General features: G+C 38.8%; 1 protein-coding gene and 1 non-coding gene across 2 annotated transcripts; both read left to right on the top strand.

Moving 5' to 3' along the window:
- Window positions 1-942: 942 nt before the first annotated feature.
- LOC116512178 lies at window positions 943-14871 on the top strand. Its single transcript, XM_032222514.1, has 9 exons — window positions 943-1304; window positions 2510-2860; window positions 5115-5441; window positions 6851-6952; window positions 7825-8229; window positions 8966-9274; window positions 11918-12232; window positions 13231-13533; window positions 14547-14871. Exons 1-9 carry the CDS (start codon window positions 983-985, stop codon window positions 14867-14869), a joined length of 2757 nt encoding a protein of 918 aa, XP_032078405.1. The 5' UTR covers window positions 943-982; the 3' UTR covers window positions 14870-14871.
- A 357-nt stretch (window positions 14872-15228) lies between these two features.
- LOC116523761 lies at window positions 15229-15331 on the top strand. The gene has a single exon (XR_004257123.1). It is a non-coding gene; the product is annotated as a U6 spliceosomal RNA (small nuclear RNA).
- Window positions 15332-19532: the final 4201 nt, after the last annotated feature.

Raw genomic sequence — 19532 nt, 5'->3', positions numbered from 1 at the left:
CGGGGGGGGGGGGCGTGATTAAAAATTTTATAGGGAGCAACAAAAATTTCCATACAACGCAAAAATAGTAGTATTGTAGCCTCCTCCAACCTTGAGCATTTGTGCTTTGCTTTCAACTTCTGGCGTCCTTCAAGGCCTTGGTCCTGCTTCCCGCCAGAACCCACAACTCTAACAGATTGATCCACAAGATGGCAATTACTATTGTACTTCTGATGTTGAATGCCGCTGCTGATTAGAGTGTCTAAACTGATTACATCCAGGCACTTTAGCAGGAATTTTGGAGGGCAGATTTTGAGCTTTGAAGGTTATTCAAGAATATAAAGGTAACAGCCTCTGTCTTTTTTTAAAAAATGAAATCTATTTTGTCCCAATAAAATATACAACGTAGATCATAGAATAACAGAGTTGGATGGGACCCTGGAGGTCCTCTAGTCCAGTGGTTCTCAACCTTCCCAATTCTGCAACCCTTTAATACAGTTCCTCATGTTGTGGTGACCCCCAACCATAGAGGAGCTGTGTCTCGGTACCTAAGACCATCGAAAATATGTGTTTTCCAAAGGGGTTGCGACCCACAGGTTGAGAACTGCGGCTCTAGTCCAACCTGCTGCTCCAGCAGGAGATACCATTTTGGGCAAATGATTGTTCAATCTCTTCTTAAACATCTCCAGTAATGGAGCACCCACAACTTCTGGAGACTGGAGGTTACACTGATTACTTGTTTTCACTGACAGGAAATTTCAGTACATTAAATGTGTTGAAATCTAATTAAATGCAAGTTGCTTTTTTAAAAATTCAGGAGGAGTCTCTGTTAGCAGTCTTCCACTTAAAGGAGAACTAAAAGACTTCCAGAATCTGGGTGTGTACTATTGGTTCTCTCTTACTAAGCAGGTGCCTGAGCATGTGACCTCTTAAACGGCGTCAGTAACTATTTTCTTTCCCAGTTTTTCAGCAACAGAAAATCAGTGGAAGATCAGAAGTGAAAATGAAAGTTTCCAGGACAAAGATCATTGTCCTGCCACGTAGGTTAAAAAGAGAGAGAGAGAGAGATGGTCGTTCAGGCAAGAGATCTAAAGAGCTTTGTAGGGTCGATTCTGCCTACTCTTTAAAGCGCGATTATCTGAAAACTCTGGTCCAGATTGAGAAATCAAAAGAAAAGGAGGCAATGGCGACTCACTTTGGTCTCCGGCTGAGAAAACTGCCTGGATGTCTACACATAAATTTCCAGGAATCAAACTCCGTTCGAAGGCGACTTTACTTTTTCTTTAGCCTCTGGGCGTGTCTCAGCTTTGTTCTTGGGTCGGCAGGTAAGGAACCAAAAATGAAGACCCGCGCCTGCTATACATTACATTCTCTCTCTCTCTCTCATATAGTTATATACTGTACATATATACGCCTGCTATACACCCAAGGTGGCCGGGACGCAGGTGGCAGGGCGAGGATGGCGGAAGTGCTTTGCTAGGTTCTTGCTGCTGTTTTGAGTGGCGGCGAGGCGAGGGCCCCTCAAGGGCAAATGCAATAGAAGTTGTCGAGTGTGAGAAATGTTGAGACTTGGAGGGGATCTGGGGGCTCCTTTGGGGAGGAACGGGACCGACCGCGCAAGGCAGGTGGACACAACTTTAAGTCGGAGATCGGCCTCTGTAGGGGACAGCCACCCGCCCTCGCTTCTCGGACGAGCGCCCTCGACAGCGCAGACGCGTTTTGCAAAATGCCCAGAGCAAAAGTAAAGTCCGTAACTCGTTCCGCACAGGAACGAGCCGTCTTACTCGTTAAACTCCGCGCTCTGGATCTGTGTATGAATTTGAAAAGACCGCAACTCGCTATTACTATTGAGCTGTTATTTATATTAAGTCCTTGTTTAAACTGTCAATAACCTGGTCTACCCTGAACCGTAAACCGTGATTTACAACCTCAGTGGTTATGCTCATCTAAATCTCAATCTAATCTGACAAAAACACATTCGTTCATCATAATGAAGGGTTAGTCAAATGAGTAGTATAAGATTTCCAGGCTGCAAATGAAATGTTACAAACTGCTGATTATTGGTTTAAATTTATAAGTTGCTCCATTTTGCCCTCTGACTCTGAACACAGGGGCTGTGTTCAGACATTCTATTAAGGCTGAACTGGGTGCTCCAGATTGGAGTTTCTGTGTCTCTATTGCACGATGGCAGTTGACATCTTATTGAAATATTCTAGCTGGACCACAATTGAACTGTAATTAGCTAAGGAAAAACTATCCCTTGTAGTAATTTACTTGTAATTATGCAGTCACAATTGTCTCATCTGGATTGTGTAACTCTTGCCAAGTTCTGGCTTACTCCAAAAGTAGTCAATATTCCACTTAGTCTTTATGATCTCTAATTGCTTTGTCTTTTGCCATTCCACCACTACTATTTTGCAATGCTCTTTATGAAATGTGAGAACTGGGAGGGAAGGGAAGAAGGGAAGAAGAAGGTACAATTAATCATAATAATCTGCAATCCATTTTTTTCCAATTTTTTTTTGTGAAGAAGCCTTGAAAGTAAGCATGCCAGCTCAGAAGACAGCAATGCTGGGTACAAATGTGACACTTCACTGTAAAATCTCTGACTACCCTCCTCCAGAACTGGATATAAAAAAAACAGTATTCATGTGGTATTTGGAGACATCTGAAGGGAATAAAGTAGAACAACTTTATTCAGTTGTTGCTGGAAAACATTCTTCAAATAGAAATGGTTCAAGACTGGATACAATTCAATTAAAAAATGGAGATGCTTCCCTTTTCCTTCCACAAATACAACTTCACGAAGAGGGCAAATATATGTGTATTGTGATTCTTACTTCTATTAGAGTTGAAGGAGCCACCATTCTAAATCTAGTTGGTAAGTGACAGTTGTGGTATACCTTTCCAGAGAGCAAACTTATTCTTTTGGAATTCTTAAACTGTATTAAGATGAATACCAGTTGTATAAGATTGTATTCCAAATCTCTTCCTCTTATGAAGAAGCCCCCCCCCCCAACTAGATCCTTGTAAGAAAGGGGAACCCTGAAAACAGAGAGGTAGAAAACAAAAGAAAGTCCCTCCCCATTTCTTCATTATATATAGTCTGAAGAATCCCTGTGATGTAATGGTTAAAGCATCAGGGTAGAAACCGGGATACTGTGACTTAGGCACAAAGCCAGATGGACCAGTCACTTTCAGCCCTAGGAAGGAAGCAATGGCAAACCACTTTTGAAAGCTTGCCAAGAAAATTGTGGGGATTTCATCCGGCAATTGCCAAGACTCAACATTGTCCATTCTTGTTCACGTTTCTCATTTTATTTAATGACAATATAAAGATTTTTTTTGATAACTCTTGTTATTAAGGCAACTAATTTGTTGCAGTAAGGCAATGCAATTGAATTAAACAAATATATTTTCTATGTCATACCTCCATGATATTGCCTTTAGCCAAAGAATGAGACACATGTAGGTAGATCTTAGCCTTACAGGTGTTTAAAAAGAATTTTTCTTCAAGCTGAAAGGTGCAAGGGATGTACAAGTTATGATGAGCCTTTGTTACCTGCTATCTTGTTGGCAAGGTTGGGTTATCAGTAAGAACCTAAGATATTTATTAGCTGTTTTAAGGTAATCTAGGCATATATTCTTCCATCTTCATTGGACCCGGGTTGGTCTTGTCTGTCACTGTTCTGCTACTATCTACCTAAAGAGTTAGGTATAATGGCACATGAAAAACAACACAACAATTAAAAATATTTGGTGGGATTTGAATGGTGTAACAATGAAATGGCAAAACAGGCTGGAGTAACATAACACTAGGGACCCACTGCTGAACAAAAGCTGGAGGAATCTGGAAAGTAACATGTTAAAGAAAGAGAAAGAGATTCTACTTATAAATGTTGCTTGTGATTCTGCTTCATTGTGACTTTGCCATTTTTTTAAATTTTAAAGTTAAATTTGGATAGGAAGGGGCCCTAAGGTGCTGTATTGTCATGTGTGGTTGTTTGTCAGTTGTATAAATCAGGGGTCCAAGTAACACCCACAACAAAAGAAGTCTCTGAGGTTTGAAGTTCCTCAAAGTTCCATTTTGTTGGAGATGTCATATTGGCACAATTGGGAAAACTCTAATCTGAGAGATCTGGTTTTCCCCACCCAAAAGAAAGTCAAAGATACATCCCCAGCATCCACAGGTCCAATCAATTCACCATTCCAACTGGAGACAACCCTCAGTCACTTCCAACCAGATGCAGGTCGAATGCTCAAAGTAAGAAATGTTATGGTTAATCCTCCACCACTCCATGCAATTCCCTCTCCTGTTTTCCCAGGCACTGAATCTCCAAAAGAAAAGATGGCTCCCAGGGCTGACATACACTAGATTTAGAAATGAACACTTTGAGGCCCAAAGCTACTTTTATTAACAAAATTTGCAGATTATGAATTTCTTCCATTCCTCCTATTTCATTTTTCATATGAATTAGGCTAGAGGAGGCTGTTCAAAGCCTTTTCACAAACCACTTTCTTGCTCTGGCCTCAAGTCTCATTTATCTGATTATTGTTCTTCTCTCTGTCCTTCAATACTATACTATACTATACTCATTACGATGTTTTTTCTGCTAGCTGCTACTTTTAAAAAAATCATCGTTTCTGTCAGCAGTCTCTTCTCAGAATACCTATATATCCTCGTGCTGCTCTCCTTGGGGATAGTAACACTGTGCAAAATACAGAAAAGAAAAAAAATAACATGCAAAAAATTACTGTAAATGAATGAAAATAAAAAAGAAAGTAATATGGCTAAAACTAATTTATACCTATGCCCTTCATTATGTCCCCCCATATTGTTCTATCTTTTCAAAATAATCTTGTTTCTACCACTTGCCTACACTGATTCATTTTGATTCATTCACTGATTTTGCCTTTCCTTCCTTCCTCCCTCCCTCCCTCCCTCTTTCTTTCTTTCTTTTCTTTCTTCTTCATAGTCTTTGGAAAATCTATAGTGTTTTTTTCTTTTTCCTTTAGGTATTATTTCAATTTAATGTTAAGTACAAATGCTGTTTGGGAGGCTGAAAGGCAAAATAAAATACAACATATGTAGATAAATCAATAACCAATTCCATTTTTATTCAAATGCAATATAGTTGAACCAACTGTCCAACTGTCTCCCAAGGAACTTGAAATTGAAAACGGAAATGTAAAGACACTGAGATGTAGAGTGAATAAATTCTATCCTGATTCCATTGTCATTCTTTGGCAAAAGCATTCTAAGCACACGTCGGATAAAGATATACTTGCAGAGGATATTATCATGGGAAGATCTGTGAGAAATGATGATGGCACTTACAACACCACCAGTGAACTGAGACTTCAACCATCTTCACAAGATCAAGGAAACATCTATAGTTGTATTGTGCAGCATAAGTCATTTGCCAGATTTCCAGTCTACAATGTAACTTTAACAGTAACAGGTACTCACTATGAAAAATTTAATAAGTCTCTTTCTTAGCAACAGACATTTTGGACTCTCAATTGTGGTTATAGGTTGAGGGCTATCTGTACTTAAGGTATTATATTAAATAAATGCTCCTGATTTCTCAGTAGGGTTGATTTCTGTGGTGCACAACTTTTACCTATAATTTTACAGTCTGAGGTAAAATCATATGTCCTACTACACAATTATGAAAATATCTACAATGCTTTATCTAAAAGTGTTTATGAAAAAGTGAGATAACTAATAAAAGAGAAATAGAAAGATAAAGTCGAATGCATTGGGACTACGAGGCTCAGAACTCCAAGCTGGTATGGCAATTTTTCTAAAGAATTTTTCTGGAAAACATTCCACAAAATAAAACTTAAGGCAAAAAGCACCAATAAAATGGCATCCGTGCTTCAGAGTAAGGAAATGTTTATTATTTAGTACCTTATTGGGGGCAACCCTCTCCCCCACTATATTGTATGCACTGATACTTCTCATAACTTAGTGGAAAGGTGTCAAATTTGATTTCATTGAGGGCCACATCAGGGTTGTGTTTAACTCGAGGGGCTCAACATCACTCATATCAGGGGCACCTGTGGTGGTCTGAGCACTCTGCCAGTGAAAATGGGTTCCCAAGCTCTATTTTCAGCTGTGATGGCCTCCTGCAACCCTCTGCCAGCTAAAATGGAGCTCGGAGGGCCCTCCTGTGGGGGTCTGTTAAGTTCGATAACAATTAAAGAGGCGTGAGGCAACTGAGGTAAGAGAACAGCTATTTTATTTGGTAGAACAGCAACAATAACTATGTACTGTGATTTAGCACGTCGCCCTATTTGACAGCTATTTATACTAGAGCTGTCAAGCAGGGCGACCAATAGGAATGCTTATGCAGCCCACACTCAGCCAGCCGCATCTCAGTCAATCAGGGGCGGCTGGACTGTTCCCGACTGTCAATCATAAGTTGAGGACTTGCAGCCAGTCACAAGTCGAGGACTTAGCAGGGTCATCCGTTTTTGCTGGCAGAGGCATTGTGGGCTGGTCCTTCATTGTTTCCAGGCGGCCCCGCGGGCCAGATCTATGTCAATCATAAGTTGAGGACTTGCAGCCAGTCACAAGTCGAGGACTTAGCAGGGTCATCCGTTTTTGCTGGCAGAGGCATTGTGGGCTGGTCCTTCATTGTTTCCAGGCGGCCCCCGCGGGCCAGGCTGGATCTGGCCCTCGGGCCCTGAGTTTGGCACCCCTGACTTAATGTTTTGCTTATGACAGAATACCCTGTATCAGCATTGTTTGTTTCTTATTATGAAATTACATGTAAAATGTTTACTTATCAAAAGCAACAAGAGCAATAAATATTTTGAATATATCAGAAATAACATAATTTATTTTTTTATTGTCTTTCTACAGAACCTTATTCGACTACTACATTAACAATTGGGCTGGTTTTATGTTTTCTGATTTCTTTTCTTCTAGTTGGATTGCAGCTGTACATTGTCTTTTTAAAGAAACGTAAGTCATTCTAAATATGTCTTATCAATACCATCATTTGTATATAAAATTGCAGCCAAAGTTCATATTTGTGAAAGTTAATTGTAAAATATCATTACTGGAAAACTCTCAGAGAACAGCCACACAGAAGGAAAGACCAACCAGGGAAAATGGAAAATAGATTAAATATAAGCAATTATGTTGCACCTATCAAATTACAGGCAATCTTTATTTAGTGATCACAATTGGGTCTGGTAACTCAGCCATTAAGTGAAGCACTCACTAAGTAAAATGGCATTTATGATCTTACTTCATCCTTCCTTTTGCTTTATAGACCTCTGAAGATCATATATGCATGAACTGGTTATATTATTTTCTTATTAGCATTGTAGCTGTAAATGATCACTAAACAGCGCAATCACTAAATAAGGATTTCCTATATAAACTTCTTAGACATCATTTTCCGGAAAGAGCGTTAAACTGAAGAAACTAAAGAAACTAAACGAAAAGAAATCCAATTATCAACTGGAACAAAACTCTAGTACCTGTGCAGAACACGAGTACAATTTTTTTTTGCAGATATAGTAAACTTCCAGGTATGGCCATTCATGTGAACTCACCTCCTCTCTGCTCGATCCATCCCGTGTTAAAGAGAGTGATGCATGGAATTCTTGGTGAAAGTGAAAATAAAGCCAGAGAACCCAACAGTCAGATTTTTTAATTTCTCTCCCCATAAATGTCTATCAGTCTTTTATCTCCCTCCTGAGCCAGAACAGGCATATAACTGTTTTTAAGAATAGAATGCTTTGTACAATGTTGAAAGAATAATCCTAAAAGATTGCTGCAACATTTCAAGCAACAGAATTTCCATTTCCCCTTATTTTTTTTAATAGATGCACCATCTGTGGAAATGGTTGGAAGTGAGGAACTGAAGCATTTGGAAGAAACACAGTTGCAATGCTTGATTTCACACTTTCGACCCAAGCCTTTGCAGGTAGAGCTCTTCTTAGTGACTGAACCTCAGAAAACAAAACAGAAAATAGCCTCTTGGCCTACGACATCAGTTGAAGAACCTACGGAAGATGCTGAAAATTCTCCTCTCCTCGGGAACTTGGAGGACATGTTTAAAGCTTATCCAGAGTTAAAATCAAAACCAAAAAATTATTATGACTTCGAGTGGAAAATCCGCCTGAATCCAGACGTACTGAAGCTGGAGGAATTTCAACTTTTATTAGAAATTAAACATGAGGGCTTTCAGCATGGATTGTGTACTAAAACAAAATCATTTAAAGTCATAGGTAAGTTAGGATTATGGCAGGGTACTTAATGATGTTGAAATTTTAAAGTTATTTTATGGTTTATAAGAGAACTGCTAAGTTTCAAAATGTATGAAAATAGAGGAGACTTAGCTAATTTTGGTCCAGCCATGGTCCCAGCAGATATCTTAGACTACAATCCATATTTGTGAAACATCTGCCAAGACTAAAAATAGTTAACTCTTTGGCAAAACAGGGTAAAAGGCAGACAAAAGGAAAGAGAGAGAAACTCAAATGACGCACATACAAAAATTACATTATCTATCTACCCATATGAGTGTAGAGAATAATAGAACTTTCTAGTGGAAACAACACTGTGGTTATTTAGCATGGATAGTCCCAAAGGAGGAGGTTTAACCCTTTTAAGTATATAATGGCAGCCAAACACAAATGGAAACTAGGACACAAATTTATCCTTATATTTGGCACCATAAAGAAACAATTTGTTGGTCAGAGATCATGTATCCAAACAAGACACTTTTGACATTTCAACTGACAGTGATTTTTTTACAGTCAGAGGTCCTTAGCAAATGAGTTTGGTTTGGTCCTCCCTTGCTATGTGTGAATAAATAGCTATGGATACATGGGTAAGGAAAAATGGTAAGAGACGTCATTAAAGCTTTGGGAGACTCATGGGGTGGCTTTGAAGGCTCTTCACTATTATCTGGGCATCACATTTTTGCTGCTTGAATTGATATCTTTTTGGTTTTCTTCCTAGCCTTACCAGAGATTCATGACATTCATTGTTCCACAAATATGCCAAAATCAAATGAACCGCTCACTCTTAGTTGCAAAATTCATTCTTATTATCCGGAAACCCTTGAAGTCTGTTGGAATAACAATGATGGAATTCTAGACAGTTCCTTTTCAACTCCACCCACAAAAGGTACTGATGGGCTTTACTTTTGCATCAGCAAGATCCACTATTGCCCCCAAGTGGAAGATTCTGGAAAGAGGTTTGTCTGCAGAGCTAAGCTTCAAGGACCACAAGCATATAAAGAATCTGTATGGCGGATGAACCCTGTGGGTAAGTGGAGCAGAAAAAGTACAATTTTTTATTATCCTATATTGTACATTGCATGTTTCACTCTTAAGGGCTAAGTTGCAGAGTAGTTCCAATAAAGTGTAGCTCCTTTTTGTAAAAAAGTAAAAATAAAAAACAAATAAATCCTGTTCCTCTGATGTAATCCCACTCTTTTAACAACTGACACTTCTAAAGTTTTACTACTATTGTATTAATAGTACTGTATATACTCGAGTATAGGTCGACCCGAATATAAGCCGAGGCACCTAATTTCACCACAAAAAACTGGAAAAGTTATTGACTCGAGTATAAGCCTAGGGTGGGAAATGCAGCAGCTACCGGTAAATTTCAAAAATAAAAAAATCAGTGTTATTTGAAACTCAAAGTTATGTTTATTCAAGGGACCCGCTTAATTAAAGTGTTCTATAATATCACTTATGACTTATAATTAAGGTGACCAGATTTTCAGATTGGTAAAGAGGGACACCTTTGACCGGGCGGGGGGGGGTGGGGGGCTTGATTAAAAATTTTATATGGAGCAACAAAAATTTTCATACAATGCAAAAATAGTATTGTAATATTTTTTTTATTTCAACATTACAATTTACAAATATAAATTGTAACTGTTGGCAAACATCAAAATTTTGATCACGTGACCATGAGGATGCTGCAACGGTCGCTAAGTGTGTAAATGGTAGCTAAGTGTGTAAATGGTTATCAGACACTTTTTTCAATGCCATTGTAACTTTGGTCACTAAATGAACTGTTTGAAAGTTAAGGCTAGCTTGCATTATAATGCCTTATGCTGGCTTACATTTTCAAGAGAGAGAAGCTAAACTCCTTGTTAGAATTGAAATAGAAACGAATAGAGTAGAGTAAAATAGAATAGAATAGTTTATTAGCCAAGTGTGATTGGACACACAAGGAATTTGTCTTTGGTGAATATGCTCTCAGTGTACATAAAGAAAAATAAAATAGTAAGATAGTGGGATCCTTGCCAACCAAGCTCAGAAACCAGTGATCCCACGATCTGTCCCACACCTCCTCTTTCTCCAAGAGGTCGTGGGGTGGGGAATCCTTGCCAGCCAAGCTCAGAAACCAGTGATCCCACGATCTGTCCCACACCTCCTCTTTCCCTAAGAGGTGGTGGGGTGGGGAATCCTTGCCAACCAAGCTCAGAAACCAGTGATCCCACGATCTGTCCCACACCTCCTCTTTCTCTAAGAGGTGGTGGGGTGGGGAATCCTTGCCAACCAAGCTCAGAAACCAGTGATCCCACGATCTGTCCCACACTTCCTCTTTCCCCAAGAGGTGGTGGGGTGGGGAATCCTTGCCCATCAAGCTCAGAAACCAGTGATCCCACGATCTGTCCCACACCTCCTCTTTCCCTAAGAGGTGGTGGGGTGGGGAATCCTTGCCCATCAAGCTCAGAAACCAGTGATCCCATGATCTGTCCCACACCTCCTCTTTTTCCCTCTCGTTCTCTTTTTGGGGTAGGAAAAAGGACAAAAAGGAGAAAGAGGGAGAAATGGCTGCAGGGAGAGCGGCGCCCGAGAGAAGCAGGAAGGAATCCCCTCTCCAAGGGATCCCCGTCCAGAAAATGCGGGGAGCGGCAGCGGAGCCCCGGGGCTGCTTCTGCTCCGTCCGCTGGACTGTGGGGCTTGGAAGGGGGCGGGAAGAGCAGCGGGGCTGGCGGTGGCCAGCGATGGCAGGCTGGTTCGCCTCCTCCTCCTCCAACAGGCAACAGCACTGCCGGATCCAGTTGTAGACTCGAGTATAAGCTGAGGCGGCTTTTTTCAGCCCAAAAAGTGGGCTGAAAAACTCGGCTTATACTCGAGTATATACGGTACTTTTTCTCTTGATGTTCCATTTTTTAATTCTTCTCTTTCCATATTGCCACAAGGTGTGAATTCAATTAAATTTTATTTTCTCAGAATAACATTCCGTACATCTCAGAATAGGACTCCTCTTACTATATGTGTATAATAAATACAACTATTGATATTTAGGAGATGACAGAATCCCTCCCTCCTTCCTATACAATTGGGCAGGTTAAATCTCTGAAAGCCATAAAGACCCATAAGTGGAATCCTGAGCCATTACAAGGACCAACCTGGTAATAGAAGGGGAAGACATATATGCTGTCAGGCCAGGGTTTGACTTTGGTATCTGAAATCAACTAAGTTCTTTCATGCAATATTCTTCTGAAGCAGAAAGGGATATTGCTGAGTAGGCTACTCTTTGATGGCTTATGATGTGGCTTCATGTAACACTTGCCACTGCCAAATAGCTGGAAGTTGGATGTGCAAAATGGGGAAATATATGCTAATAGCTTCAGTTGCATCTATGTGCAGAATACAGGATCTCTTTTTTTAGTGCATAAATGGAATATTACATGAGCAACTGAAAATCTATTTCCACACCAATTTAGAAATCTTCATTGGTATTACGTACATTCATTTTCTACTTTATTTTTCACCAGATTTGTAATTTATATACCTTTGGCATTTTATTGTGTTTGGATGATGACTTTGGCACTTAGTTGTGTAACCGAAATAGTCATGTGGGAAGAGAAGTTTGTGGTTTGAATTCACAACTCTGTACTGAATACTAACTCTTTTATTTGCTGTTGTGCTTTATTTACAGTTGTGGCCACCAAAGTTGACAAAATTGAATGTAAGCCCCCTGTTCCTGAGTGTGGGAAACCCATCACATTGAGTTGCTTATTGACAGAATACTATCCACCTGAGTGTGACATTTATTGGAGAAAGGGCTCTGAAGAGCTCTTGGGTGCTGAAGTTAAAACAGGGGAGCCGCAATTGGACAGAATATCAAAGCTGTTCTCCAGGGCGAGTGAAATAACCTTTACACCCAGCGCAGAAGACCATGATTTGGAATTCTTTGTTGAAATAAATCATTGCAAGGAAATTGTACGGAAGGGATATAAAGTCATGCTGAAAGGTGATTGTTATCATTGATATAAAAAAATCTATGTCCCTTGGAGTGTCTATGGAGGTTCTCAGTCATCCAGGCCATTGTTGTCCCAAAGGTGCTTTTTTCAAGAAGCAACTGGACTTTCTGGTTTTTCTTTGAAGACATTTTGGCTCTCATCCATTCTTCAGCTCTGACTGGATTCAGGTCTGACTGGACCGCCTGTTTCGCACCATCCAGTCAGAGCAGAGGAAGCTTCTTGGATGAGATGTGAAATGCCTTAAAAGAAAAACCAGAAAGTCCAGTTGCCTCTTGAAAAAAGCACCTTTGGGACAACCATGACCTGGATGATTGAGAATCTCCATAGACAGTTGTTAAGGTAGTAATCTGGTTATCTGGATTTCCCATTAACTTTGCTTGTCACAAAATGCGATCACATCATCCTGCGTCTCTGCAACTGTCATAACTAGGAACTAGTTGTCTAGATAGATAGATAGATAGATAGATAGATAGATAGATAGATAGATAGATAGATAGATAGATAGATAGATAGATGGATGATAGATAGATAGATAGATAGATAGATAGATAGATAGATAGATAGATAGATAGATAGATAGATAAACTTTATGGCATTGTTACATACATTTTACTTCTAAGTTCACATCAGAATACAGTAACATGCTATGGATTAATGTGTGGAAACAAACCAAATAGTGAGAAGCACTGGTATCTCATTGCATGACTAACACATGTACACAAGAAGCAGGGAAACAGAAATAATTGCTACTTGCCTAAATAATTTGAGAGCTGATTTCATGTATGAGCACTGCTCTATGTGAAATAGTGCTGTTAATCTACTGTAACAGCACAAGTTCTTATTGAGAATGATTCCTCCTTTCTTGTGGTAACAATATAATGTTAAAATTATTCTTAACTCATTTGATGCTCTGTATATTAGGGCATTGTTTGCATTTAACAGTGATTCCTTGTCTAATGTTGATTTCTCTGTCTTGTCACATTTATAGATTTTCCCAAACTTTCAAATATTGTTATTGAACCAAGTGATGCAGATTATGGACAAAGTGTAAATTTAACTTGTGATGTCACAGATTTCTATCCTAATGAAATTGCTACTCAGTGGCTCCTGGAAGATTATTCACCAAAGAAAGATGAGGTCAAAGAACATTTCGACAAGGCCTGTTGCAAATTAACTTCCGTGTTTAAACTAAGAGCTACTGCTTTAGTTTGTAATAAGGCTATTTGTTTCATGGTGAACCATGCAAGATTGACAAAGCCTATTACAAGAGAAGTGTATTTAAACCTTCCAGGTATGTACCGATTTTTATTTATTTATTTAGTTGTCTTCTGATGTTAATTGATGAAGTTGGGTTCTGTTTTTCCTTTTTAGGCTTTATTAAAAGTAATAGAATTTAACAGGTGAGGAGAGTGGCACATCCCTATTTCCTATCAGTTACACCTGCAATGTTACTTCAAAGAAAATCTCCCTGTCTGTAGCACTGTTGTGTATCTTGTTGTGTCCTTTGTGCTATGGATGCCAGGAATTAAGCCATAGCTCAGATGTGACATCTCTGGGAGCAGAGGTGCTCATCATCATCTCAGTTTCTTCTTTGACCATGGTGCTTTGCATCGCATGTGGAAATATTATGGGATAAAATTATCTATTTTACCAATAAGATGCATAGACATCCATTTCCAACCACAATGATGAAACATGATGACACAACACAACCCCTCTCCTTTCATACTTTAATTGCACATCACAACACACATTTTCCTTTAACTGCTGATGCCTATATATCCTATGTAATGCTGCTACTGAATTTCAACCAAGTGCTGGAAACACAAGAAAACTGCAGAATAAGCCACAACAAGATTTATAGGTTTGCTTTGTCTTTTTGTACTTTTTGGGTGTGGTCTTGTTTAGCTTTATTTTGCTTTTGTATTTTTTCTTTCTTTTGGAGTTTGTATTTTAATGTTTTCAGTAAAATAAAAATTGAGAAATTAACAAAAACAACAAAAAGATTTGTTATGTCCAGCTTAAACTGTCTGTCATAGAGAAGGGTGCAGACATGATTTCCATTCATTGGGCTTTGTTGCAAATGGTGCAGAAAGTGTCTTCACTTTGTAGTTGGTAAAAATTGTGCAATTGGTCTTCTGCAGTGGTGTCATGCAATAGTTCCGTTATGCAAGACTCCAGAGGATCAATCCTTACAGTGTTTTCTTGCATTAAATATTGCTCTTGCGTTATTCATAATAAATCAAGGTCTGGAAACATATTTACATTGTCATTTATGCTTAGTTTTTTTCCCTTCTCATTTAGCCAAACGGCCTGTTTTGACTGAAATAAAGGCAACCCAAGATCATCAGAATATCCACCTTGAAATTTCTATATCACAATTTGCACCTCATGATAGAGAAGTCAGATGGTACCACGACGGGAAACAAATATCTGAAGATATCAATCGCAAGAATATTAAGATCGGAAAAGATCACTTATGTTATTTTCTTAGTAAAATATCCGTACAACCAAAAGAACTGTGGTTTGGGAAGACAATACGATGTGAAGTTAAACATTCAACATCTACTCAGGAAAAAACCTTAACAATACCGCCTGCTGCCAATTACCTCCCAAAGACCCATTAGATCACACAGATTAGGCCTCCTCCGGGTTCTGTCTACTAGCCAATGTCATCTGGCTACTACCCAGGGGAGGGCCTTCTCTGTGGCGGCTCCGGTCCTTTGGAACGAGCTCCCCGCAGAGATTCGGACCCTCACCTCTCTCCAGGCCTTCTGAAAAGCTGTTAAAACCTGGCTGTCTCGGCAGGCCTACGGTCGATGAGTTCCCTTCCCCTCTCGAATCATGTGACTGTTGGTTGTTTTAAATTCCGTTTTTTTTGTTGTACTTTTTGTGTTTCCCTTCCCCTCCTTTGGGTTTGTGCGCCACCCTGAGTCCCGCCGGGAATAAAATGAACCTTGAAACTCAAATACAATAGTCAAGGGGCTTGCTTTAGCAGCACATATACTAAAATTGGAACGATACAGAGAAGATTAGCATGGCCCCTGCGCAAGGATGACACGCAAATTCGTGAAGCGTTCCATATTTTTTAGGAGTCTACATCTCAACCTCAAATGGGAAACTATATAAGAACAATTATGAGCCATTATGGCATAGCATACAGACAGAGATGAAAAATTGGGAAAAATTACAATTATCCTTGTTGGGAAGAATAGCAGCCGTGAAAATGAATGTCTTGCCTAAATTTTTATTTCTTTTTCAAATGATACCAATACTTTAAAAAGGTGCAAACTTGCTAGAATGGCAGAAGGGTATTAACAAATTTGTTTGGGCAGGGAAGAAGCCGAGAATAAATCTAAAAATAATGCAAGATGTACGTGAGAGACGAGGTTTGAAATCTAAAACTATATTATGAAGCAGTAGTTTTATCGGTAATCAGTGATTGGATTAATTTAACAGATGATAGAATACTTAATATCGAAGGGCATGATTTGGTATATGATTGGCATGCTTGCTATTTGACAAAAAGATGGATAAGAATTTTAAAAGTCATATTTTAAGGAATGCTCTATTGCGGGTCTCAAAAAAATATCAATATAAACTAAATGATAAGTTACCTATGTGGGCAATTCCTAGACATGCAGTAGAGAACATAAATATAGTACAAAAACAGGATGTAACTACATACAGACAGCTTCTCACCTTAGAAAGAAATGTATTACAATTAAAACCCTTGAATGTACTAAAAGAGGAAAAGGTAATTCAAACATGGTTTCAGTATGGGCAATTGCAGGCCAGATGGAAAAAAGATCAAAAAAATGGTTTTACGCAAAATGAGGATAATTTACTAAAACAAATTAGGGATCAAAGTCAAATGCATATAAAGAGACTATATAATGTATTAATAGAAATGGATTCGGAAACAGAATTAGTCAAAGACTATGATAAAGTGGGCACAAAATTTTGAAGAACCAATAATGTTGCATACATGGGAAAAGATATGGGTAAGAAATGTAAAATCTACACAAGCCCAAAATGTGAGAGAAAACTTTTACAAGATGTTTTATAGATGGCATTTAGATCCTAAAAAACTGGCCTGTATGTATCTGAATTTACAGCCTAAATGCTGGAGATGTGATTGTCTCGATGCTACATAATATCATATATGGTGGACTTGTAAAAAGGTAAAAGCATTTTGGTTAAAAATATGGTGGATTATGCAAAATATTCTTTAAGAAAGGATAAAGTTTACCTCTCAGTTATTCTTGCTAGGTATAATTACTGATTGTATGGTTATAGAGACTAACTTGATTTTGTATTTAATAACGGCAGCAAGACTGTTGGTGGGGCAATACCAGAAGCAGGAAGATTTGCCTACTATTCAAGAATGGACATTAAAAGTAACAAACCTAGCAGAGATTGCTAAAATATCAGCATATCTCAAGGATCACTCAAATGAGAGATATAAACTGGAGTGGAGAAGATGGATTGACTATACTCAAAATAAATATGGGATTAAGAAATTCCAGATAGTTTATGATTGAAGAAACAAGGAATGATATAATATGTTTAGAGTTAGCCTAGCAAAGAGGAGTTAAAGCTCAAATGAAAGATGATACTAACTTTCTTTAAGTTTATTTTAGAACATCTTTGTTAAAGATTTATACCCTGTATTTGTTCGGGTGGTTAGGGCAGGGGGGTGGGGAGGTAAACATTTGTAAAAGTTTTTTTCTAAAAAATTCAATTAAAAAAAAATCAAAAAAACCCCAATACAACAGTTAAGGATGTACAGGATATAAATACTCTATTGATTGAAAGAGTATCCAGACCAGCGACTATTTTCCAACAACTGAACATGCAATTTCTCCCAATTGTTGTAATGGATCCAAAATTCTCACTCACTAAATAATAACAATGGAAAGAGGGAAACTGTAGGGTAAGCAGTTTTAGCTTTATAAAGAAAAGGGCTCTGTAGTGCAGTGATGTGCAGTCAGGGGAGGCAGGGGAGGCAGGGCCTCGCCACTGTCATCATGAAAAGAAAAAAAATTAAAAGCCAAAAGGCTGAGGTAGTTGCTGCCAGTCACAGTGGATGACTGCTTAGTGCTTAACTGTTTAAAAACGCTTCTTAAAAAAGTGCCCTCTGCAGGAGGAGGCGAGAGAACCACGTGCCACATTTAGTCTATCTTTATGATCACTTGAGCAGAGTTAAGCAAGGATTAAAAGCCGAAAAATTCCTTATGTAGATGAGGCACGTGGTTCTCTCACCTCCTCCTGTAGAGGGCACTTTTTTAGAGGCTTTTTTAAAATAGTTAAGCAGAGTCATCCATTGGAGGCTCTGGCAGCAGCTAACCCAGCCTGACTTCAGCAGCTCTTGCCTTTTTACATTTTTTACATTTTCATCATGGCAGACAAGAGCAGAGTTGAAATCCTCTATGAAACAGCTGGAAAAGGTATGTGGGTTGGAGGGAGGAATTCAAAATTATTGTAATTTGTAACTAATTATAATTTGTATTGTAATTAATTTGCGTGTTTGTGTGTTTTACTCACCTCTGCTGGCGTGTGGGCTGGCACTTCATTTTTTATTTTTTAAAGCCCTGTCGCCGTGTCCGCCATAGAGCAGGACGTGTCCCGCTCTATGGCAGACGCGGCGGCAGGGCTTTAAAGTCCCTTTAAAGTCTTAATGTATTATTGTAAATGTCCTACTCCGTACCAAGTAAAATTTGCAAAGAGAGATGGAGTATGATCACCCACAGAGGCCACTGAAACTATTCACAGCACCAGGGACAATGACAATTGGAAATTGGATGACGTTTGCCCTGACTACTAAATCGATTGGAATCTGTAAGGCTGTGTACAGCTTGAGGAGCTGGTTATAAAGGAAAGTAACTTTCACAGCACAATTTCCGACTGCATACTTTCCCACCCAGTTATTGTTAATTTGATAACAATGGATTTTAGAATTGAGAAGTAGGGGGACGGGACATCATAAATTTGAACTATCTATACAAGAGGAAGATTTGGTGATTGCCAAATTATATCCTCTTCCAATCTCCTCATTCCAAGATCACTCATCCAATCACCTGAGCAAAAGAGGAACTCTGAAAATCACTATCCTATTTGCCTTTCCATTGGGTGGGAGCCACTGGCATTACAAATGAATTGTAAGGTAAGTTATATTCATTTCTTGTCAAAGCAAATTGTGTTCAGGTGGTACACTTCTGATGGGGGCCAATTTATAATGGAAGTGGTTGGTTTATCAGATTTCCTGCACAACTTTATCTTGAACCTTATCGGGACAAAAATACCTTGAATGTAAAGAATGGCAAAGTTGTACATATCCATATGCTCTCAAGTGCAATATTTGTAAGAAGAATGTTGTTCCACTTGTTCTTTGTATAATTTTTAATCAGATTAAATTGAATTCAAACTCAGTTTCTTTTGGTTACTGCTTCTATCTTTTTCTTCCAGTGGCTGTGGAATGAAAAAAAAATCAAAAGCATATAGAGGTCATAAATAAGACTTTTAAAAATCTTGGCATGTTAACTCAGCACATAGTGTATTATCTATTTTTTAAAATTTCTACAGCTCCTTCCTTTGACATATTGTCATAAGTGGTGTTTTAACATTGGATGAAATTAAAAACCTGTACAGTGCATTCAGAATGTATTCAGACCCCCTTCACTTTTGTCAATTTTGTTATGCTGCAGCCTGATTCTACAGTTGTTGAGATTCATTTTTTCTCATTTGTCTACACCCAGTACTCCATAATGACAAAGTGAAAACAGAATTTTAGCAATGTCTGTAAATTTATTAAAAAGAAAAACCTAAAATATCACATTGGTATAAGTATTCAGACTTTGCAACAACACTTGAAATTTAGCTCAGATCCCTTCCAGTTTTTTTGATGGTTGTTGACATGTTTCTATAACTTGATTGGAGTTGAGCTGTGGTAAATTAAATTGATTGGACATGGTTTGGAAAGGCACACACTTCTCTATAGAAGGCCTCACAGCTGACAATGCATACTGTAGCAGAGTGAAAGCCATGAGGTCAAAAGAACTGCCTGCAGAGCTCAGAGATAGGATTATTGCAAAGCACAGATCTGGGGAAGGCTGCAATGAAATTTATGTTGCACCAAAGGTTCCTAACAGCACAGTGGCCTCCATAATTCTCAAATGGAAGATATTTGGCACAACCAGGACTTTTTCAAGAGCTGGTTGCTTGGTCAAACTGAGCAACAGGGGAGAAGGGCCTTAGTAACAAAGGTGACCAAGAACCCAATGGTCACTG

This window comes from Thamnophis elegans, chromosome 1 (assembly GCF_009769535.1).
Source record: "Thamnophis elegans isolate rThaEle1 chromosome 1, rThaEle1.pri, whole genome shotgun sequence".
Lineage (NCBI taxonomy): Eukaryota > Metazoa > Chordata > Lepidosauria > Squamata > Colubridae > Thamnophis > Thamnophis elegans.
This window is presented reverse-complemented; position numbering and strand designations above follow the sequence as displayed.